The 24,495-nt window shown below is 38.8% G+C and overlaps 1 protein-coding gene across 1 annotated transcript; it reads left to right on the forward strand.

The window, feature by feature from the left end:
- The first annotated feature begins 1,042 nt into the window (after nt 1–1,042).
- Nucleotides 1,043–23,140, forward strand: LOC101919875 (inter-alpha-trypsin inhibitor heavy chain H3). Its single transcript, XM_055805862.1, is given in 20 exon segments — nt 1,043–1,153; nt 3,531–3,554; nt 5,068–5,234; nt 6,265–6,369; nt 6,789–6,951; nt 7,883–7,993; nt 9,022–9,147; nt 9,708–9,824; nt 10,587–10,755; nt 11,074–11,199; nt 11,419–11,600; nt 12,561–12,746; nt 13,711–13,850; nt 14,240–14,448; nt 17,930–17,950; nt 18,586–18,699; nt 19,285–19,489; nt 20,645–20,817; nt 22,434–22,545; nt 22,647–23,140. Coding segments are annotated over 20 exon segments (2,670 nt in total). The 5' UTR covers nt 1,043–1,063; the 3' UTR covers nt 22,777–23,140.
- Nucleotides 23,141–24,495: the final 1,355 nt, after the last annotated feature.

Genomic DNA, 24,495 nt, shown 5'->3' on the forward strand with positions numbered 1-24,495 from the left:
AGGCAGGCGCCGAGCGCTCGTCGTGAGGCTGCCGTTGCCTCTGGTCACGGCCTGGGAGACAAAAGCCGCCCCTCACAGCCGGTGCCCGAGGAGACCGGTGTGCTGAGCCCCGAGAAGGCCGGGGACAGCCCCGCGGGCAGCCGTGTCACAGCGCCCCACCACAGCCCACCGCCCTGCCCAGCTGCCCCTCACCTTTGGAGGGGGCAGAAAATTGCGTTTTAAACTCCAGACTGGTTGAAAAGGAGCCTCGGAGCCTATGCTGTGTCCTTCACAGGCCTGCGCATGTCAGAAAGCCGACTGCGGCACAGAGAATACCCCAGATTCTGTAGGCTTGGATGTTTTGTTATGACCAAGCGTTTAACTCCCAGTCCTCAAGGTTTGTGTTTCATGTAACAGAGGAGATGAAATGGGTTGAAAAGATTAAGAGAGAATTAACACTGTCAAGGTAATGAATAAAACGGGCCTTCAGCAGCGGGCTGAACGGGTATTGATTGTGCAAGGTGCAGGACCCTGGGAGCTGGAACCGGGGTTTCAGCAATGAAGGTGAATAAGAGAGGGTGTAATAAGAAGTTTTAGACTAGTTGGGACACAGGTTAAATAATGATACCTAAACCGTGCACCTGAGCGATAGACAGGATTACAGGAGGCAGTTTTTGAAGAGAAGCATAAATGGGTTAGGAGACTACAAGCTCTGTTACAGCTGCAATACATTTGAGCCAGGGACAGGCTTTAAGAAAGAGTTAGAAAGATGACAGGTTTCATTTGGAAAAGTGGGTCTGGAGCAGAGATCAGTCTCAGTTGCCTGTGCAGAAATGGCTGTTGAATTTCCGTTTGGAGATACTACATAGTAGAGACATTGCTGAAATATTCTGTAAATACTGTAACAGTATTTTGTAACAGTATTCTGCAGATTATGCAAATTTTAAATTCAGTATTTGATTTTTCCCAAACGCCTAATGTTTAATCCCACTGTTCACACTGGGTTATATATTAACTTTTGGTAAACAAAGCATTATATATATTTATGCATATCGTTCAAATTGGAACCTTACTTTTTTCCAGAATGGAAACCCACCTACTGCTTTGTGTTTTGTTACTGACTCCTGCCTTTGCATCATCATCCTTTTGGGAAACACATGTCAGAAACATCAAGGTAAGTAGTCAACCATGTATGGGGCTCCTGTTCTTCATAGATTAACTTCCTGGCCTTTATCAACATTTATCAGAGAGTTCACACAGTGATGCCACCAGGAGCTTTGTGTTCTCTGTTACCAGTGAACACAAGATCACACTTGGGGCTTGAATTAGTTCACCATCAATCAGCCTCAGTTTTAAATCGGCTCTGAAGAGGCTCTCCTATCTCTCTTAAAAGCATCACTTTGTTTTCCCTGTCATCACCACATAATAGTAAAATGGTTTAGCAGTCTTATATTTAAATGTGTAAAACAGTTGGTGCTGCCAGGGAACTGACTAGCACCTGTGAAGCAAGGCAAAGTATCAGTGAAAAGAGGCCTCCAGGACGCAGAAAACAGAGATGTAACATGGTATCCAGATAAATATGTACACTACCCAAATAACATGGTAGAATTTTTCTCAAAACATTTGCATGTTAGCATAACATGAAATATATATCTGCCCCTTAAAGGGGCCATTCTGGTTTTGACTGGATCCCCGAGTAAGGCAGTGCTGCCTGATGTTCTGCCAAATATGCTTCATTGAAGTTGCCAGCCACTACTCCTCACCTCAATAGATTATTTTCCTCTCTCTCAGTAGTTACATACTATGAAAAGTTACAGAGAGCAAATCTCTCTAGGGAGCATTGTACATTGCTGCGAGGAACCAGACAAAGCAATTTACTGTCAATTTCTGTTGATTAGATTATGGTCTTCGCCAAGACTTTTTCTGTGAAAAATCAGGAAAATACTATATCTAACTTTAAAAAAACAGCCTGAGATTTATGGCTGCAAATTGGAGATGCCATGGATTCTTATTTAACCATTATGTAGCCCTGATATCATTTAGCTTTGTCCTCCCAACTACCACACTACCCGTTCTTTGTATGTCTTGCAATGCTAAAACCTTTCTAAGTGGAAAATGACCAAATTGTGGTGCAATGCTTCATCCGTACATGCAGAAACACTACAGAAAAGTCAGCTGATTCTCCCAGGTTTTTTTATATACTTTATATTATTTGAACGAGGAACCCAGAGAAACGTACACAGAATTTTTGGCCAGACTCTTACAAGCCTCCCCCAAAACCTTTGCATTACCATAGATATAGTGTCTTGAAAAAAACTCCAAAATAAAAAAAATAATTCTGTTTCACTTTCCAACCTGTAAAACTCCTATGAAAGATTAAAAGTACTGGAGACGTGTATCTGACTTGATACTTTATTGTGTCTTTACCCCCCTATTCGGTGGAGCAGGTAAACATGCTTGCACAAAATATAACCCATGAGGCTCTTAGAGCCAAAAGAGATAAGGTATTTGCAGCCAAGCTTACGGGAACAGAGTTACACAAGCTGTTATTTTAACATGATGCAGTATGTATGTTCTAAGCCTGTTTTCTCTTTCACAAGAGAACATGGTATTTTTGTGGAGCTTCTGATCTTTGCACCTTCTTTTAGAGCAAATATGCCAAAAAAAGTTCTAACAGCTTCCCCCCCCCCTTGATGCAACCTTTCATAGTTACTGCCTCTCCTCTGTGTAAGCCTGCTGAATGACCATCTTACTATTTTTGTTAAAATGAGAGTCTGCTGGGGTCAACAGGAAAAATTTAGGCACAAGTCTGAAAGTGTACAGATGGGTCTGACTGATAGTTTGGATAGTGTATGTGACTGGAAAAAAGTGTACAAACTTGGTTTTTTATGCTTTGATACAACCTCCTTTTTTCTTCCAAAGGGAAATTAGTTTGAAAAGGCAAAACATATACCACAGGACCCAGAAGTAGGAATTTCCAAGGAAAAGATGCCACCCTCAGGATGAGATACTCTGTTTTTACTTTGATGTCACCACACAGCCAACCTATGCTCAAGGAAGCCATATTAAGAGGTTTTAGTCTGTTCTTTAGTCTCAACAACATTTAAATATCAGTGGCACTGAACATTCAAGTCTTTTCCTCTCACTCTCCCCTCATGTCTCAGATGGTCCATTACTGTTTTTCAGCTGAAAGAAGATAACTTCTTGTGTCACTTCAGCAAAATACAAAATCAGCAACATTCAAAATTTAACATATCTTTCAAACCCACAGTATTTAAAATACACTAACATCAATTGAAATCCAAAAGATTCACCAGAACTGTGAACGCTCTATAAGCAAAGTAATTATACCTGCCTCAGATGCCTTTACTTGCTCTTCCCTCAAATTTACTTCAGTTTTCTAATAAAGACCTTTCTCAAGCTTTCCTTCTCCTGGACAATTTATTTGGACTTGGAAGCAGAAGGTAACTACATAGGTGCTAAGTGATTTGTTTCTAAATGCAGCTTTCCTACCGTAGTCATGATTTTTTCCTCTGTTTTTCTCTTTACAGAAGCGAAACGCTGATAATGACTTGGTGAGTAAAACCTGGTTTTGTCCAGGCTACTGAGAAAGATGTATAGTGACAAGTATGTTCTTACTGCATTCACAACATGTTTCTTTGAGTCCAGTCTGAGCAAATGGATATTTCTGAGTGTGTAGGATGAGGGGAGTAGCCCACAGTTACTTGTTTTAGGTAGTTGGGCTAACCAGACAGTTCTTTTTCAAGCTCTGATGGAAACTCCTGGACAAGGAAAGAGAATGAGCAAAAGATTTTTAACCTTGTTGTATTAGAATAAATAGCAAAGTCGTTTGAAGTCAACTCTATAACTCTAGCAGACAACTATTCTATGTCGGCTTTATTTTTACTCTTATGTTGCAGTTATTTCTAAGGAAGGTAAGAGACCTCACCTGTGAGGCTGATTCCACTGGGCACCTGGACTCCAGCAATGCTTTAATTCTTTGGAGACCTTCTTAATCAACCAGTCAGAGATCAGGCCCACTAAAAAACCTCCAAGGTTCTTTCCAGTGCTGGTTTTGCTGCAAGAAACAGACCTTGTTGCAGAGTTGCCCAAGGAGTCACATTTGTTGTTACCTATGCTTTCATGCAGTGTCCAGCAACACTGTACCTGAGCATTCCAAGAAATTAAGTATTGCCCTACCCATTTCCTTGTTTAAATGAGAATGAGCCTCAGTAGTGAAGAAGAGTAACATAAAATGGAATTTTGAGACGCCTGGAATTGTTTAGGTCTACTTGTAAACAGGATGACTACCTATATCCCTGCTGTAGATATCATCCACTCGGCTGATAATTACAGTCACTAATACAGTGAGGCAGCAGTAGGCTGTTGTGCTTTTTGACTAACCATAAAAAAGTTACAGTCTCAGTAGAGGAAAAAAAATATTCTTATAATGCGAGTATCTTTGCTGTAGTGGTAGTATTTTGTTAAAGAGGCTATGTGTCACAGCACTCTCAAAACTAGCCAGATGCAACAAGGTCTTTTACCATCACATACCAGCATACTCTTTGTGCCAGTCCCTCTGCTGCCTTCCCCTAGTCTCTCCTTATCCAGGGCACACACACTCTCTTCTCTCTGCCTCAGCTGCTCTCTCCATTGGCTCTCAACCCCTTAACAGAACCAGCCACAGCTGCACCTTGTCTACATCGGCCAACCCACCACCCCAAAGCCAGCCCACACCTGTATATTATCAATGTTAATTAACCCAGCTTCATTCCTCTACAATTCCCATTCCCACCCCCTTTTTAACATTTCATACCTCATGTTTTTAACAATCATTACAACCTTTTTACAAATAAACTTTTCACACAGTCCTCTATAATTCCTCTGCACCTATGGTTATAACTTGTGGGATAACACTGTGATGGCAGTGTGGTAGATATCCAAGGAAACCCAGTTGTAGGTCTTTCCTGTTTTGCTTTGGAGTGATAGAATGTTCTGCTGCAATTAGTTTTAAAAACTGTGGTTATGGCTGATCAACACAATCATCAGTGTAACAGCTAGCTCTTCTTTTCTTTTTTCAATTTACAGATTGTCAACGGGATAGAAATCTACAGCATGAAAATTGATAGTAAAGTAACTTCCCGATTTGCCCACAATGTCATCACCAGTCGAGCTGTCAATCGTGGAAATGTGCACAAAGAAGTAGTCTTTGATGTTGAACTCCCTAAGACAGCCTTCATTACCAATTTCAGCATGTGCGTAATTTTGACATTATTGTTGGAGAAGACTAAAAATCTGTGCAAATGCAACTGGGAGAAACTGAACCCAGTTGCTCATTTTTACATTACCATTTGATAGATTTCTAAATGCCTCCTAGGCAATTTTCTGGGATTACTAACTTGACATGCAAGACACTTGGAGAAAGGCAAACATTGGCATATCTATAGAAAACATGAAAAATTTTCAGGTATTTCTTTTCATCATCATGGACCTTAGGGAATGGGGGATCTTCTCTGGAGCTCCATTTACCTTTTCCAAAATACCACTTACCCTGGTGTTATCAAACCAGAAAAGTTCTGTTGCTTTATTTCCCTGATGGCATTATAGCTTAATTTTTCTATTCATTGAAAAACCATATTTGAATGAAAGGCAGGAAATAGAGAGAATTATTCCTTTACATTCATACCTTTAGTTGCAGTAACATGCAATTCTCACACCATTATGAGATTTAATTCAGTTTAAACAAGTCCATCTCTGCTAATCACACAATGCCTGTTTTATTTCCAGTGAAAAGAAACAGTAGCTTTTAGAGCACAAGTACTCTTAATGCATGCTAGAACTTTTATTATAGGATGAGATGAATCCCTTATGAGAAATGCCCGTTTAATGGTGTAGAGAATCTAAGAATGAAATGCTCTGCTGTGGACACCTACACTTGGACCAGTGAGTCATGTAGAGAGGCCATTAGATGAGATGAGATAGTCAAGCTGCTGAAGTGTAGGAACATGGCAGGTGTAAGTAGTGTTGCTATCAGCCCTGTTTTGATCAAATTAACTTTCAAAGTAAACATTTGTTCACATTCTCTTAAGATACTGAGCACAGAGCTCTTCATTCCAGCTAAATTCACTGAGAAGACTAGCTTCAGTGAAGGTGCTCAAATCTTGGCAATATCATATTCCTGAAGTGCGTTTTAGCAAACCAATCAATAACCAGAGAATTCCCTGCAGTAACTTGTCATGTATTGGTACAAATCGTTCAGCTAAACTAGGACTTTTTCATCTGCAGGACAATTGATGGTGTCACTTACCCTGGAATTATAAAGGAAAAAGAAGCTGCAAAAAAGCAGTATGAGAAGGCTGTTTCAAAGGGACAGACTGCTGGTCTTGTCAAGTAAGAATTATGTCTTGTGTGGGTTCCACACCATCATCCCAAATTGTGAGACTGGAAATACTTTGTACTGGCCTGTTTCTGAAGTTTGCTTTTTATGGGACCAAACAACAATCATTAAGTTAAAGAGTTATTGTACTATAGATTATGAAAAGGAAATGCAACTTCTGACTATGCAGGCAGTATCCGTATATTATGAAAGACATTTTCTGAAGCTTTCACTGACTTTGTATGACCTGTTCCTGGGATTAAGCTCACTGGGAAACTTGAATAAATTCTAGAGTTTGAGTATGATTTTAGCAATAGATCAAAATTCCTAACTTTGTTTTACTCTTTTTTTGAAGATTATACTCCACCAACCAAAACAATAAATGTTGTGAAAGAGGATAAAGATATTCTTTTTCTTACTCACTTAAATACAGAGCTTCAGGAAGAAAAACTGAAAAATTCACAGTCTCAGTCAACATTAAAGCAGGCAGTAAAGTCACTTTTGAACTCACATATGAGGAACTGCTGAAGCGACAGTTTGGAAAATATGAGATGTTCATCAAAGTAAAACCTAAGCAGCTTGTCAAAGATTTTGAGGTAAATGGCAAACTGTATCAAACTGGACTATAACTTCAGAGATGATGAAATTCTGTACATCCATTGAAAGCTGAGTACCATGGTCATTCCCATGGGTTCCCATGAGCTAAAGGGCCATGACAGTTTTTCTAATGATTCTTGTGGGGACGGCACACCAGTATGCTTTAGTGCAGGTTTTTATTGTAAGCTTGACAAATTGGCTCAACTACTAAGCCTCCAAAAGAAGCCACGTATGGAAACCTGAAAAAGCCATTATGATGCCTTGAGGTAAAATAGAAGAAGAGCGGCTTTTACAAATGCCTTTCAGCATAAGCTACACTTTTCTCCCACTACCATGAAACTACATAATCTTAAATTACAGCAATACATATATCACGTTCTAGAATACCACACCTTTTGCGTGACAAAACTTGTCTATATCACTCCTATCCGCCTTGATAAAACCCAGGTCTAAGGCACATTTTTTTCTCCTTTGTATGCCCAGAAAATGCTGTGTAAGAGTCATTACAAAACTCAACATCATAAATGTTTATGCAGCATTATTTTAAACCCACTGTGGTAGAAGGCATACTGAAATATAGGTCAAAGTTGGGCACAACTCACAGCTAATGGCTGGGTTATATTTTTGAAGGACTATAATATTTATTGACATTTTGCAAAATTCCAGTATCTAGCTTTCAAACAAGTTACATTTCTATTAAGGTTTCTAGCTTTATTTTTAATTTCTATGTGTAAAAAGACCTGTTTGGCTGATGGGGTGTCCACACAAGTGTGGATTTGGACTGTTATTATGAATTACAAAAGTAAGTTGTTTTGCTTTTATGAAAATTCCCCTGTCACATCTGTGGTTGCCTGTTGATACTCCTGTAAATGGCTATGTTTTTATATTGGGCAGTAATCAATGACAATGAATTTTCAATTAATATTTCAGATTGCAGTAAATATCTTTGAGCCCCAGGGTATCACTGAACTGGAAGCAGAGGGAACATTCATCACCAATGATCTACAAAACATTATTAAAAAAACTTTTTCAGAGAAAAAGGTACAGTGGCTACTGCATTCTGTAACTTATTACAGTTATAATTCTGAAATAATAATGTCAGTGGTAGCAATGGAAGTGAGGGGGGGGGGGGCGGGGGGAAAAAGAGAAAACGCAGTAAAGGTTAGTCTGAGCTCTGAATTCCAAGCTAGCAAGTTGAAGGCCATCTCCATGCCGTTCAGAAGCCAGGTAGCTGTTAGCATGGTGTTGTACCCAAAGGAGTAGGCCTTGTCCCACAGCAGTAGTTGGAAACCTGGATACTAAGACTATTTCTTACAGAAGAACCGAACCAGTAACAGGTAGTTTTCTCATGTATGGAGGTAGCAGAATTCCTAAGACATAGGCTACCCAACAACCTTATCAAAGGTGTCATTTGGAACGGAGGGCTGAACCAAGGAAGATGGGGGAGTAAATATACGAAGGAAGCTCTAGATAGCAGACTTCATATATCAGTTACCCATCAAATACCTGTCACAGCACTATCCAAACTAGCCAGCTGCAACAAGGCTTTTACCACCCCATACCAGGTTAATTTCAGTAAGTAGTTCCCATGACTTGCCCTGGCACAGCTACCAACCCCCCACAAGGTTTCAAGAGTTCACCTACCAGCCATGCTGTTTCTCAGTCCTCTTCAGGTCAGCCCACCCTGCTTCTTGTCTCTGCTGCATCTGGATTCTGCTTCTTCCAGGTCTCTCTTCATCCAGGGCTCCTCTTCCATCCCCCTTAGAGCTATTTAACTGCTTAGCAGGAACCAGCCACAGCTGCACATTATCCATGTTGGCCAACTGGCCAACAGCTGCCCCTGAAGCAAGCCCACAGCTGTATATTATCGATGTTAATTAACCTGCCTTCATTCCTCTATAATTCCCCTACAAATACCGATTGATATAAATTAATACCTACCTGATAAAACAGGTTATTTTTATGTGAATATCAATATACGAGTTTTTTTAAAAATGCAAACTTCTTTGTGTTCTGTAGAAAATTTGCAGCTCTCAACATTCAGATCTAATGACAGCTTTTCTTTTCAGGGGCATGTCTCTTTCAAACCAGCTCTTGATCAGCAGCGAACCTGCGCAAATTGCTCACAGTCTGTCTTGGATGGGGATTTTACTGTTAGATATGATGTGAAGAGAGCAACTCCAGACAGTTTGCAGGTAAATCTGACAGCTGGGAATTTTGAACTGTTGAACCGCTTAGCTTGCATGGTAAATGTCAGGGAGCAACAAGGGATAACTGTTCCCTAAAGGGCAGAGAGCTGAGTGTGACAACTCAACTGGCAGCCCAGGGGCTTTGCCAGCCATGAGCCCACTCCCTACAGTACCTGAGCACACAGACCCAGAGCTGGCAGTCAAATTCAACTGAGAGTCCAAGCCATTAGGCAACTCTGTGGTGATGAGGCAGCCCAAGGTCAAGGTGGAAAGTCAGTCTGCAGGGCAGAATCTAACTCAGTGGAGTCCATGGACAAGAACAGGTATGGCTGTGACACAGCTGGAGGCCGGTATTCTTACAGTGTAGCTCAGGCAGGGACTAAAGGCCCAAGCTCATGCTTAAATGAAGCTCCTGGGCCTGGACAGAGGTGAGGCTAGTCAGGGCCATTAAAACCTTGTTTTCCATTCAGGGGCTAGAAACTAAATAAAAGTAATTTCTTCTTTATCCATTTTATCTTTATAATATGCAAAAATTTATTTTTTTTCCTTTACATTTTATTTTTCAGATTGTCAATGGCTACTTTGTACACTTCTTTGCACCGACAAATCTTCCAAAGTTGCCCAAGAATGTTATTTTTATAATAGATATTAGTGGCTCAATGTCTGGAAGAGAAATACAACAGGTAAGTTCTTACATTACTATACAGTCCCAATAAAAGAGCCTCTGTTGTGATGGAAGGGACGGGATGGCTTATAGTGCATACACGCTGCCTGAGCTACACCAAGTGGTTTTATGCTGTGACCTTTCTAGTGCTCAGCACCATAAGTACTAGTTTGAAGTGTTAGTGTAGAACAGAATTCTATACATTTAGGCTATGTTTACTTACTCATAAATATTATTAGTTCAGAAGTCTCAATATCAACATTTCCAGAGAGTTCCATCACAAGTACTGAACAGCTCCAAAATTAAAATGTGTATACAGTATTATGTGCATTATCTATGTTATTCATTCCATCTCTTCTGGGAAGCAGCAGTTCTTTTTGTAGACAGGACTCCTCGTTCGCAGAGATTTCAGGTTTTGGTGCTGCATCAAGATATCCATGCTTGTTTGCATATGAACCTTTCTGCCAACCTGTACCCATTTCCCATCGCTTTCAATTTGCCATGCCATCTTACCTCAGTGTAAGCAATGATCCATGATGCAAGACCTGAGTTTTCTTTCAGCTAAAAAGATTTACCAGTTGTAATTGCAACTGGCTGACTTCACTAGAGTGACTCTGAAATAGACGCAGACTGGCAAGGACAAAACAAGCTCAGAATTTTTGCAGGACATACTGTATAAAAGTTGAAAATATCCAAATGCTGAGACATTAGTCATGTAAAATCTGCAAGTGCCGATTTCATTAAATGTTGAACCATACATTTAAATCTCTTTGTCTTATAGACAAGAGAAGCACTCCTAAAAATCTTAGATGACATTAAAGAAGATGACTTCTTCAATTTCATACTGTTTGGTAGTGATGTACACACCTGGAAAGAAACATTAATCAAAGCCACTCCTGAGAATTTGGATGAAGCAAGGAAGTTTGTTCGGAGCATTGACACTGAAGGCAGTAAGTACTTTACTGGACTTGACAATAAGTTGTTTTGTAAGTTAATTTGTCAATTCAGTCTGTGAAGACAATGCTACAGCTTTTTTTTTTTTTTAATTACTGGTGAGACAATCCTACAGTTGAAATTTATCAGAATGCAACAGCTATTTTTCCTTATGTTTCCAAAGTCCAGGTATTTTTCTGTCTAAATATCCTCCTGCTTGCAAACCCAAATATTTCATTTTCATACTGCAATGAGATCTCATCAGATTCCAGTGAAAAATGGGCCTGTATTTTGACTGTCTGTGCTGAAACCAGATTTCTATGTCTACCTTGCAGTGACAAATTTATATGGTGGTATAATGAGGGGAATTGATATGCTGAATGCTGCTCATGAAGGAAAGCTTGTGCCCAAGAGAAGCGCTTCTATAATTATCATGTTAACAGATGGCCAACCAAATGTAGGTAAGTTTCTCTTGGATGGAATAATAGAGTGAGTTAACTAACAAAAAATGCAAATTGGCCTCCATCTTTGACTTACGGATGTTTGAATGATTTAAATGCTACTATACCAGCATTATACTACTAAACCAAGTTTTTGATAATGCCTCCTAAGAAATTCAAACAGGCTATATGATAATTTTATCTATGAAGAAAACCCGAACTTTTTCTGGTTTGATGCAGGCATATCAAATACACAGGACATTCAGGCACATGTTAAAAAAGCCATTGAGGGAAAATATACCTTATACAATCTTGGTTTTGGCTATGGTGTTGACTACAACTTCTTGGAGAAGATGGCGCTGGAGAATAAAGGATTGGCTCGTCGGATTTATCCTGACTCTGATGCAGCCTTACAGCTCCAGGTACAGCAATCACCACCTAAATTAGATGAGAGATAAATTTGGAAAACTATACCAATGTTCTTATTTTGAACTAATCAAAATGTAATCTGTTACTGAGATAATTAAAAGTCTTCTGTAATCAGAATATTAGTTGTATTTAATTTTCCCTTTCCCTTATATAAGCAGAAAGTAGGAGGACAGTAAAAGGGAGATGCTGTGGGCTATGGAAGAGGGTTCAAAACTTGGCATAGAGTGACACAAATCATGGTTCTGGAGGACACTTCCATGTGCAGCACAATTGCTGCAGTCATCATATCTCCCATACCTCACAGATCATGTAGTTAATGTCACATCAAAGGAAGGATGACAGAGCATAAAGACTCTAGATATTTTGTTTTATAGGAACTTACTGCAAGCAGGTGTATCTTACCATACCATGGAAGCATTTTATAGTTGTATAAAGCATGAGGAGGGGTATATGCAGTGCAGAGTTGACCTTTGTTACTTCTCACATTCCAATAGCAGCCATTTGAAAAATTCACCAAAGAATTTAGATACCAGATTTCATTGCAAGCTCTGCCAAAATCAAATACCTAGTCTCCTTTTGTCATTTCAGTCTCTGTAGGGAATGGATCTAGAAACTTACTTCTATCAAACAGGGGGAAGCTTGGGATCCCTCTTGATTAACATTGATAGAACTCATCATCCACAGCATGCTGTTCTCAGATATTTTTCCTCTTTCTTAATGAGACTGAAAAGTTTGAATGTCCTTTCTCATTTCCATTATTTTAGATTTTTTAGGCCTTATACTCCGAGATTTAACTAAATATTTAAATATTTCTTCTAAAATACACTTCTAGTTTTCATTGCTGAAATAGCAGGGTGATTCTGGGTACAGATCTACTTATTAATTAAAGAACCAATGATAGCTAAATGTTTTCTTTCTTTCTTTCTTTCTTTTTTTTTTTTTTAATCCTGTAGGGGTTTTATGATGAGGTTTCAAATCCCATGCTCACAGATGTGGAGTTGAACTACCCAGAAAATGAAATATCAGACCTAACTAAAAACAGTTTTAAGCATTTCTATGATGGGTCTGAGATTGTGGTGGCTGGGCGTTTTATAGACAACAACCAAAACTATTTGGCTGTAGATGTGAGAGGTGAAGGCGTAAGTATGGATTTCTTTAACTTCAGTAAGGTATGCAGAATGTTCAAACCTGGCAATACTTAAAATATTTACTGGAATTTCTTTACCTCAGTGGCAGGATGCATTACTGTGTAAGTCAGAAACTAAACACACTAAAGTAATTGCTTTTAAAACTGCAGATTACTTGCCTAACTCAGTCAGGTGTACTAGGGTCAGTCTGGGACAACTTTGTGCAGTGTGCCTGGATTAGCTTTGCTAACAGATTTTTTGTTTGTTTGTTTGGCTTTTGTTTTGGTTTGTTTTTTATTAGTTTATTCTCTAAATACCCTGCTTGGTTCTTTCAGGAGCAAAATGTTCAGTGCTCACATACAATAGTCTTCATTGGGTGAAGAAAACTGATGGATAAGCCAGCTGATTGTTTGAAATGCCTTTCTCTTAAAATAGAAGTTTACTTCTAATACAAACCAAGTGACCTAAATACCTCTCCAGAGCTGGATTCTGTAAAAGTATTTGCCCCGATATTCAAGAAACACAACACAAGCATATTATAGAGCGTGTTATCATAAATACTGTGAACTGCATATATGTCCCATGCACTGTGGTGTATTAAATATATTATATAGAATTAGGTATATTTCAAATACAAATAATGTATTATTAGTAAGTTAGCCATATGTTCCTGTATGAAAGTGGCGTCATAATCAAAGTTCTTTAAATCCTGAGTAGCCAAATTCTAATGCACAAAAATGCCACGTGAATTTGGAAACCTCATTACGTCCTATAGCTACACTACTAACCTTCACAGAAGCAATGGAACAAAGATCCTGACGCAACACTGACAATTTCCTGGGCAAGGGGCAAGTGCTGTGCAGGACCAGACTGTTTTTCAATTTAATAAGATTTTCAGATGTGAAGGTCTTGATTTTGGGAGGTTCTGAAGTCCCTGGCTGCTTATGATACAGAAAAGTTTCCTTATTCCTAACAGGCTAATGATGCCCTGTCATATACTACACACCAAGATGCTGAGCAAACAGCTAAAGCTTTCCAGGAACAAGAATACATATTTGGAGAATACATTGAAAGGCTCTGGGCTTATCTCACCCTTGAACAACTCCTGGAAAAACGGTAATTAGAATAACATCTTAGCTATGAAACTGTTAAGCCATCTGACTGGTGCAACTTCTCAGATGTGAAGCCGAAATTCACATCATGCTGAGGTGCCAATGGGAAAGCATAAAAAACAGTAAGGAAAATCCCCCAACATATTCTCCTCCCCAATCACAGTATTCCTGGCCCAAGCTGCAAATTAAACAATTTTAAGTTACTACAAATATTAAGGACAGTTTTGCCTTTTTCTTGGATAGCCAGTGGAACCAGATGTGCTCTTAGACTGCAACAAATATTATCCCTTACGGATGTTAGCTGCAGAGAAACAACTTCACTTTAAAGAAAAATACCTAATCCAGAGTTCAGCGAGTAATTTAGCAATCATTGATGCTAGAGTCTCTATTCAGTATTGCAGCTACAGGAGAAGAAAAGGAGAATCTTACAGCTGAAGCCCTGGATCTCTCACTAAAATACAAGTTTGTAACACCACTGACATCCATGGTGGTAACAAAGCCAGAAGACTATGACAATCAAGATGGGATTGCTGATAAGCCCATTGAAGGTAAAGTAAAATTGTGAAAATGTCTATATTTGAGAAACCAGGTGTTCCTTTCATGTTCCCCTAAAGAAAGGCTTTCACGTGGGTACAGGTTTAAACATGTATCTGAAAAATCTACCTTCCAAACCTTGCATGTGTATGGTTTATGCAAAATTACTTTTCTTTGTAAAGCTCATTTCCATCAAACCATTCTTCATTACTAAGTCATACAGACAAAATACTATCAATTCAAAATAAGTGTATCTTAAGCTAATTATATGAACTGTTACATAAACCCCCCTGAAAATCAAAACCCATTCCTAATCTAATAATCCAGCTATGTTCAGTTTGGTTCACATCATTTTCTACATATTTCAGTTTAGGGGTAGATGTAGTAATTTCTACATGAAAGGGAAAAACGTGCATGAGATCTTCCTTGTGCAGGATGTATCGGGTGGTGAAAAGATGGAGACTGTATCTGTAAAACACAGTATTCGTATATATTGCAGAGAGAAGTGCAATTATCTTGAAAGTGCACAATTTGTTCTCAGCTCTGATACTTTGGCTAATTATTAATTCCTTGCTCAGCAAAACGCTGCGCTTATGTACAGTTCAGCCTCTTTGTTTGATCTGTGTGAAACAAAATTATTCCTTTTTAGCAGAGTAAAGCAAATGCTGTCTGCTCAGTGCAGCCCAAAGCAACCCTGCCCTCATCTGTGTGTGTTGTTTGGGCAATCCTCATTTCTCTCTTATTCAACAGGTCAGACCAACCTCTTGTTAGGCTTCTCAATTGCTTCTGTTCACATCCATTATTTTTTCCCCCAACATTTGCTTAGTGCCCCTAAAAGTTCCTCCCAGGCTCTGTGTGGGCTCTCTGCTGGCTTCTAGATGAAAAACTTTCTTGTCTGAATTTGGCATAGTAACTTAAGGCCTTTTAGCATAACAGAAATGCTTACTGGAGGTTAGTGGGTTTTTCTTTCAGCGGCGCTAAGTCCTGAAACCAGTTATTGCTAAATGCCCTTCAATTCTAACTAATTCTACCGTCATTCTTCTGATAAAATTTTTGCAGTATTTTTCATAACAATCATAATGGGATACTGACATAAAAACATGTCATGTTTCATTTAACATTCAAGTCACAATACAACATAACAACTTTAAAGTTTACAGCTCGACTCCTTAAGATGGAAAAACTTAGCCAAACATCTGACAGAAGCGGCATCCACTCAGTGTGATCTTCAGCTCTTTTGTTTTCCCTTTCCAGGTACTTGTAGTACAAAGGCCCTTTTCTCAAACTCTTTCCAAGTAAATCCTCTTTGTATATAGAGAGTATAGAGCAGCAATAGGAGAAAATACTCAAAAAAGTGCTGCTGTTTAAGAAACAAAAATAATTTTTTACACGTGCTAGAGCCTAGGTTCACAAATAGGATTACTGAACCATCCGGTCAGTGTTAATAGAATGATGCATATGCCTTGAAAACTGTAAAAGAGTAAAACCAGTAAGGAATATTTTGTAATGTGGAAATGGATAACAATAAAACAATTACTAATAGTGCTCTTGCCATATGCATAATTAATTGCAGTTTTGCTGCCCCACATAACAGCTTTTTATTTTTAGTGTGTTTCTGTTTGATCTGCAAATATTGAAGTGTATCATTGGGAAGAAATGGAACTGTAAAATACTGAAGATACCTGGTTCAATTGTTAAACTGTTTTAATTATTTTTTTTTATTAGAGTATGTTTTACACAGGGTCAAGATCCTTCATGTCTAATCATACAACTGAAACTGTAAATTTCTCTTTTTTCTTCCCTTTACTTCTTATCTGCCCATGGTAACAGCTGAAGGTATGTACATTTCTTATCAAATTTACTTACTATTTTTGACTGTTAGAGATGGATTTCCTGAATCGCTTACTTGATCTAGGACACAATATTTTCATAAAATTCTTGGTGAATCCCTCAAGCTGGAAAAGTTTGTTAGTACCATTTTCAGTGTGGTTCCTCCTCATCTGATAATTGCAGCGTTCCACCATCACAAAATTCAGGCCCAGTACAAAGGAGTTGCTTTCAGGGCTGCTGGCTCCCAGTTACTTGTGAGCAGCAGTCTCGCATCCAGAGACATCTTCAGTGATGATGTGATTGCTCCTTCTTCAGCACAAAGCCCTTGTCTTCAGACACCACTCCATAGCTTCAGACATAGAAAGAGAAGAAGACTAGAAAACTGTGGAAGCAGGTGGTAAATCTCACTGACTTCCCAGCAGTAGTTTAGAACAAGATGGCATAATGGAATCAGAGAAGAGCAGGTTGTCCCAGCCCCTTACAGAGCAAACAACATGCCTTTGGAGAAGTAACAGTTTTGTTGAAAAGTAGGGTGTGCTTTCTGCCTGTTCATCACATTTGCTTTGTTGCAGTACTAAATGCAACATATATATAAATAAAAACTTTTGGCTAAGTTTTTCTTTTTTTAAATATTTAGAAATTTATACATAATTACAAGGTTTTGGTGGAAGGGGGAAAGTGGGAGAGCTTGTTTTTTAGTCTGTCTAACCTCTAAAATAACATTTTGTTTCATTCACAGCGCAGGCTGACACACATATTATGCCAGGTGAGTAATTAGTTTAATGACAATTTCTGAATGAAGCATCATCTGTCAAAGGAAGTTGATTCAGACAAATGAAGTTACCAGAAAGGGAAAAATTGCCTTTTCTGGGTTTACAACTGTATTTTAACAAAGATTATCAGATTCTGCTCACTGCTAAAATAGTGCTCGCTGCTAAAACCACTCTTAAAGGTTGAACAATACTAGATGACAGAGTGTCAGCTAAACAGCTTTTAAGCAGTAAATGCCAGTTCATCAAAGGACCATTTTTCCTAAAAGCTGTTTCCCAAGAACAGAGGATGGACTTGAATTTGGAATCTCCTTTGGAATTGCATAAAGCAAGGGAGTATGATGTCAGCATCTCCGGCTAAATGAATATTTTCAGTTACTTATACAAAAAGAAATGGTTTTAGTCGAGAGAGAGACAGCAGCTGACCCTTCAGATGGCTGGTTGGGCAGTCTTGGGAATGGGAGAGTTAGATTTCAGCTTTTGCTCTGCAGATTAGTCTCAGTGTCTCTCTGTCTAGTTTTCTCAAGTCTCAATTGAAAAGACTTAAGTTCATTTTGGAAAAAAACAAATGTCAAAACCTCAAAAGTTTTCAATGGATGATGCTGTATTTCCTTGCTGATAGACAGCTTAATCCTTAAGTCTGAGACATTTGTGTCCTACAGATACATGACTTGGGCCCTGTGGAAACCCTCAAAGCAATTTAGACTATGAGTGGTATCTGTCTCTATCCTGAAGCTTTGCTTGATTCAAAAAGGGCACAAACCGACATTCCATGGACTATATGCTTTAAAAACTAGGAAGGAATTAGCAATTTACCTAGCACACCAACTTCCTAATATCTTACATGAGCTGTGCAGGTAGTGTGTAAATATTCCATTTTGATGTGAGCTTTTGTAATATATTTTTTCTTTACTTTCTGCAGTTTCACAACCATCTTACCTATATACAGCACACCCCACATGGTATACTAGTGGTGAGTAGTTTGAGTAGCATCTGCTTAGAAGGAAAGCAGAAGAGGGTTTTTAAGACTACGTTGCACTATTAAGAGTCTTTTAGATAATTTCTTTCTACAAAAGCAGTCATTTTTCATCTCCAGTGTGCCAGTATTTTAATTTACTTTAAACATATTTAAATGTCTTTTAAAGGTCAAGTCACTGAGCTTATATATAGTCATTTTCTTAGTCCTCCCTCCCGTTGCTAGGCTTTGTGTTGATAACTGCCTGTTCTCTGTTCAGATGAACTTTCTGCCCTCAGCAATACTGTCATGGTCCTGAGGGACAAGCACATAGAGGTGGCCATCTTGAACCTACAAGCCGTGTGCCACATTTTGCAATGGTGAAGAGACCCAGGATATATGTCACGTACCTGGGAAAGATGAGGGGGGGGGAAAGGATACGGTTCACTTTGGGGAGGTGGTAGCAGCTTCCTTGGGACCCCACCACTCCTTTGGAGTATGGGCTGGACTAAGCTGGGCATAGAGCTTGTGCAGGGACCAGTTCCTGCTGATCCCCAGCATCAGCAGTTCCATTGCCACAGTGTTAAATGTTCATGTGGAACTTTGAACCTGTGTATCACTATACAAATACCAGTGATTTACCTTTACAGTTGATGGAGATCCACACTTCATTGTACCAGTGCCACAAAAAGATGACGCCATTTGTTTCAATATCAATGAAAACCCGGGTACTGTGTTAAATTTAATAAGTGATCCAGTTACAGGTGAGTTTTTAGGTTTTTTAAAGGCAGTAAATCAGGATACTTACAACAAAATGTCTTATGTTTAAAGGCTGTTTCTTTTATACTGTGTAAGCTTTTTCCCCAGCAAAGTTAATAAGAGTTCCTGTAGCTGTGATAGCATACCATTACCATGGACTGTGTTTTCACTTCTTGGAGCAAAGTGAACTTTTAAATTTTGATTTAAAACCACTGTGAGAGTTGAGTGACATCATTTGTCTCAGTGAGTAGTAGTACAAGCAATAAAACAATCCTTAGGTTGCCATTTCATAGAATAGCTGGTAAAGAGAGACTGTTGTCACACAGGCTATTTGTGCCCATCACAGACTCTTTGGGCTCTAGGTAATACTAAACTTTTTTCAATAAAGTGATTGTTGTCTTGTGGAAATCCACAGAACAGCACCCAGAGCTTTACCCTACTTTGGCACAAATAGGCACAAGTAATTTTGATCTATTTTTCAACTCATATTTGTTTCCTTGAGTTGTTGATAAAATTTCCATGACACTCATTGACACCAGTTGATCAGGTCCTATCTAAAAACAATACTTGATGTTTCCTATTTATATTAGGCATCACAGTCAATGGAGAACTCATTGGTGATAAGAGAGCAAATAATGACACAAAGATCCAAAACACATACTTTGGGAAAATTGGCATTGCAAATAAGTACCTGCATTTACAACTGATAGTAACTCCTGAGAAGATCACAATTAAGAATGGCAATGAAAAAACAGGTTTCACCTGGCTTGACTCAGTCACCGTGCAACAAGATGGGTAAGGCTCATAGAAAGAATATCAGGCTCCTGTATTACTTTCTACGCTTTTGTTAGTGTTGATCAATAACATACTTAAAAGATTTGCTGTCTGAATATACAAAAGAAAATAATGTGAAAAATGCCTGAAAAATGCAAAAGAAACCAATTCAAGTCCCGCTGGATTCTGCTCTCTGCTTTGTTGTGTAACTGCTGAATGGTTAATCATAAATTCCTCTGCTTGGAATAAATAAGTAAAGAATTTTCCCTGATTTTCTATTACTATGACTAAGGTAAAGCTAGATGTGGTATTGTGTGCTTAATGCAACACTGTCTTGCAAATACTTAAAGAGTAACTTTAGACATAGTGTGTAATCTTTCACAGACATAATAATGTGCTGTAAAATATCTCCTTTTTAAGAAATGGAAATTGTAGTATTTCTAGAACAGGTACATTTTGCCCTGTCAGCAGGTATGTTTTTCATGAGATGTATCTATCACAGAATCGTTCATACCTGTGCAAAAAAAAAGTTTAGAAAAGGAATGGGCAGCAACTCCTCATCATTATCATTTACATTTTCATTGTGTACCTGGAACAGAATTACTAACTTTTCAAAGCATGGCACTGCAACAGGAAGAGCACCAGAGCAAAACTCTTATTCATACAGCATGCTTATTTTTTTTATTATGATAGCCAAATTGGTCACATCACTAACACAATCAGAAGCAAATCTTTAGCCCAGCACTAACCTAGACAGTTCAGGAATTGTCTTTTGTGAAAAACAAAGGGAAAAGGTGTCAGGTCACATCTGGGCAAGGAAGTGATGTTTTTATCGATAACACTTTTATTATTGAGCATGAGGTGCTGTAACTACATATCACTAATCTGTGATGAAATGCACAGTTATGGGATGAGTGTTGGTAGAAATATCTTGCTGAAATGTTGGAAGGCTGCATAGCCTTTTACAGTGTAATTTAGTGTGAGTCTTGGACTGTTTGTGTACACACACAGATTCACACGGACCAAACTAGGCAGCAAAACCTCTATTTTAAAAAACATGGAGCAATTTATAAAGCCATATTTGTTTGTTGGACATGTTTCTTCTGAAGTTGTTTCTCATTGCTGTAAACTCTGGGAAGCACAATGCCCTAAGTCAAGTTTTTCTTTTTTCCTCAGTTTAACTTTGACAATTAATAGAGAAAAAAATCTGGTGCTTTCAATGGGCAGCGGTGTCTCGTTTGTTATTGTTTTGCACCAAGTATGGAAGAAACATCCTCTCCATCAAGATTTCCTAGGACTGTATGTATTGGAAAGTGATAAACTGTCTGAACAGACCCATGGATTATTAGGTATAATTTCATTCAGTGTTTTCATGCTTGTCTTTCTTTATGAGGCTACATAATTATTTAGACACAATCTTGTACTTAGCCTTTCTGAACCAAGGTAATGGAGGAAACTGAGATGATATTGATCAGCTGTATTAAGATTTCTGACAAAATATTCTGGGCTCAGACTTTATACATTAGCTTTTCATAAATTCCTCTGCTGCTGCTGAAACCACTAGATTGTCCTCACCGGCATTTTTAAAGCTCTTTATCTTGCTCAATCCCACCTACAGATTTATATTTTTTTTCTTGCTACACTATTCCTCCAGTCTCTTGGATGGTTTGATCTCTCCTTTCATCTCACCACCTTTTTTCTAAGTACTCAGAAAATACATGTGTTTGCTTGATCAAAATTTGCCAAACAATTGCTGCATCCTTGTAAGAAAAGAAGTTTTTAAATTACAGCTTGATTTACTAGCATATATTAAAATGACAGAATGGCTTCTATCATCTAAGATTTTCCCCATGGTAACTAACATTCTTTATTCTAGAAGGTGAAGTTGGTAACTCAGAGATCAAAATTTTGACCCCATTGAATCCTTTTTTCTGCCAGTGTAGTGGGTTTGGTGGCGTGCATTCTCTGTGGGAAAAGGCAGAGGTAGCAGCCATTTTCCCTAGCCTTCCCGTTTTGACTTAGAAAATCAGGTAAGGGCAGCAAACATTCACTTTGGGTCTATCAGTTTACTCACTGTGGAGAAATATGAATTGCTGTGAACTTACTCTTCTCAGTCTTGGTATGCACTTCGAGGCCTGAGGAGAGCAAGTCAGGGTATCAGTGCTAGTACGTTAGATCCATGAGTCATGGGAAATGCTGTAACAAAACAGAAAAAGAGCAGATTAGGGACAGAAAGTTACTTATGCTTTCCTGCTCTGGTCTCCTCAGGCTAAAGGACTTGTCCACACAGAAGTTGCTCTGCTATGGTATGGACTCTTAAGTAGCAAGAAAATTGCAAAAGCCCACATGACGTGGGGATACCATGTTACAGTTCACCAGCTTACACATCTCATCACTATTTTCATTATCTTTGACTTTGCCTCGATACTTCGCTAAGTAATCTAAACCCCATGCTCATTAGAGTGCTCAAAGCACCAGCAGCATCCTGCACCAGCCCAGATAGGGCAAAACTGTGCAAAAGCTAATCCTGGCAGGAGTACAAAAATTCCTTAGATGTCAGCCTTGTTCTGAGCGTAATCACATCCAAAAATTTCAGAGATCAACACATGCATTATTTGATAAAAAAAGGCTAAAGACGTGGAGAGTATGTGATAAATACAACTGAATAGACAAGACACAAGGTGAGGATATCTTGAAGGATATTTAGAAAAGGCTAATTTTACTGCGTGCTCAGAAGTCGGAACTTAGATCCAGATGATATGCATATGGTTTATAAAAAGAAAATAAGACCGTAGGCATATGTTCAACCTCGCATGAAACTTGGTGTTTGCTTATCCATTCAAAACCCTGAAGGGATGTGCAAAAACAACATGGGAATGTGGAAATTCCTGGGTTTCTGTTTGGTTTGTTTCTGTTTTAATGTGTGCAACATGCCTGAAATGGTAATTTTGGCTTCTATTTTTAGGACAGTTTTTCCACCGCATTGACTTCACTATACTTGAACTTCATCCTGGGTCTGATCCCAAGAAACCAGATGCTACAATGATTGTTAAAAATAATGAACTGACGGTAACAAGGTAGAAAACTAATCAAGTCTTTAGCAAAGACTTGGGAAAGATTACATTGTTGAAGTGCAGTTTCTGCTTTGATACTCCCATGACTGTGTTTTCCCTTACAGGGGCTGGCAGAAGGATTACAGAACAGATCCTAAGCACGGCGTTGATATTCCTTGCTGGTTTGTTCATAACAATGGAGCTGGGCTGATAGATGGTGTTCATACAGACTATATTGTTTCCAGTCTGTTTTAAACAGCTACAACTTCCTCCAAATTCATGGGCATACAGAGTATTTGTCTGAAAGAATAGTATTTTTTGTGTTTAAAAACTATTAACATTACATAAACTTACCATGTTTGGCAATGCCAAGATAAGACGGGTTCTCACAGAGAGTTTTGCTGCATATTCGATCAAATCTCAAGGGCTAAACAGCTATTCTCCTTGTGGACAGATAACACTTATCCCCCGAAATATCCTCATTTTACTGAATTAATCTACTAGTTTTAAAACTGTGACTTAAAATTCTACTTTGTAAAATGTAACAGAAATGTTCTAACCAATTTTAAATCAAGAATTGAGTGTCAGGAGCAATTTAAATAAAAAGACTAGTACTTAATGCCTTGTTCCGTTATTCCAACAGCTATCAATGTTTTCATTTGGTTTCACAAAGCCCAGGATGAAATCCAACACGAGGCCAGCTGACAGACCAGTGCATATTCTGGGACAATTCAGTGGTCCTTAAAACCATCTGAGCACGTGACTGCGTGGTGCTGAGGGCCGGTGCAGTGCCATCATGCGAGATGGCTGTTAGCATCCAGGGCTTCCGTACTTTAGTGTTTTAATTTGCACTTAACTTTTGAATGCCCAGATCTTTATAAATCAATGAAATATCACAGTTCCAAACAGCACTCGGATTTAAGTAAGAGTAGCTGTCTTTTGGACAGTATCTTTTTCCTGTAAGACCCTTTACTGGAATGCCAGCAAAATCTTCCAGTAACACTCCTCCCTCTGTTCCCATAACAGAATTTATGTACATGTTTCAGGGCAAGCAGTGTCCCAGTTATTTATATCTTAATTTTGCAAAGTTTAAGCTATTAGTTCTAAAGCAAAAAATAAGTAGGTTTCTTTCTTTCTTTCTTTCTTTGAGCTGTTTTTCAATTAAATCAGCTGTAGCAAGGCAATCATAGCCTTACATGGCAAAGTAGAAAATGTCCATAGTATGGTAAGGCAAGGAGAGAAAGTCAGCTTGTGGGAAACTAGAATGCAGGCACACATGAGGGAAGAGAACTGTAGTGGGAAAAACAGAGATGACATCAGATGCGATGGATTAAATTGGAAGAACAAAAGTAGAGGTGAACAAAAATCCAACAGAAAAATCAGGGAAGAAAAAAACAGAGGAAAAATATACTTACTGTTAAATTTATGGGAGAGACAAGCCTCCTGGAACCAAAATCTTTTACTAAAAGCAGAAGTTTTTTAGAAAAGAAGAAAAACAATCCATTCTTGTGGGTAGGGGGGTTGTCACAGTGGCTAGATATCTCTGCCTGCTAAATTCAGACACAAATGATGAAAAACCAGTTTCTATAGAAGGTAGAAACTGAAAAATGGGAAGGTAGGGAGAGAAACAGGCAGGAGTGAGAGAAGACTAGAAAATTGAAGCTAGTAAGGTTAAGTTTACATGGTTCTGAAGTTTTATTCTAACATAATGAATTAGTTGGAGTATGATAAAATAAAGCAATGATCCATTTTGGATGCTGAGATAGGAGCTGTGGGGCTGCTCCTGCACTCGCTTGCTCCATTAACACAAAACCCCAGAGCAGCGGACGCAGACCTCGACCTACCCGGCTAGCAAAGTTTAGGCACGAGGCAACACTGAGCGCAGCCTCAGCCAGAGCTTTCCTGTTTAATTTAGGGGGTGAGACAAATCTCTGGAGCTGGCAGGAGTCTTGTTGGCTTCGACTGAATTGTCAG

Source organism: Falco peregrinus, chromosome 5 (assembly GCF_023634155.1).
Source record: "Falco peregrinus isolate bFalPer1 chromosome 5, bFalPer1.pri, whole genome shotgun sequence".
In the NCBI taxonomy this organism is placed as follows: Eukaryota; Metazoa; Chordata; class Aves; order Falconiformes; family Falconidae; genus Falco; species Falco peregrinus.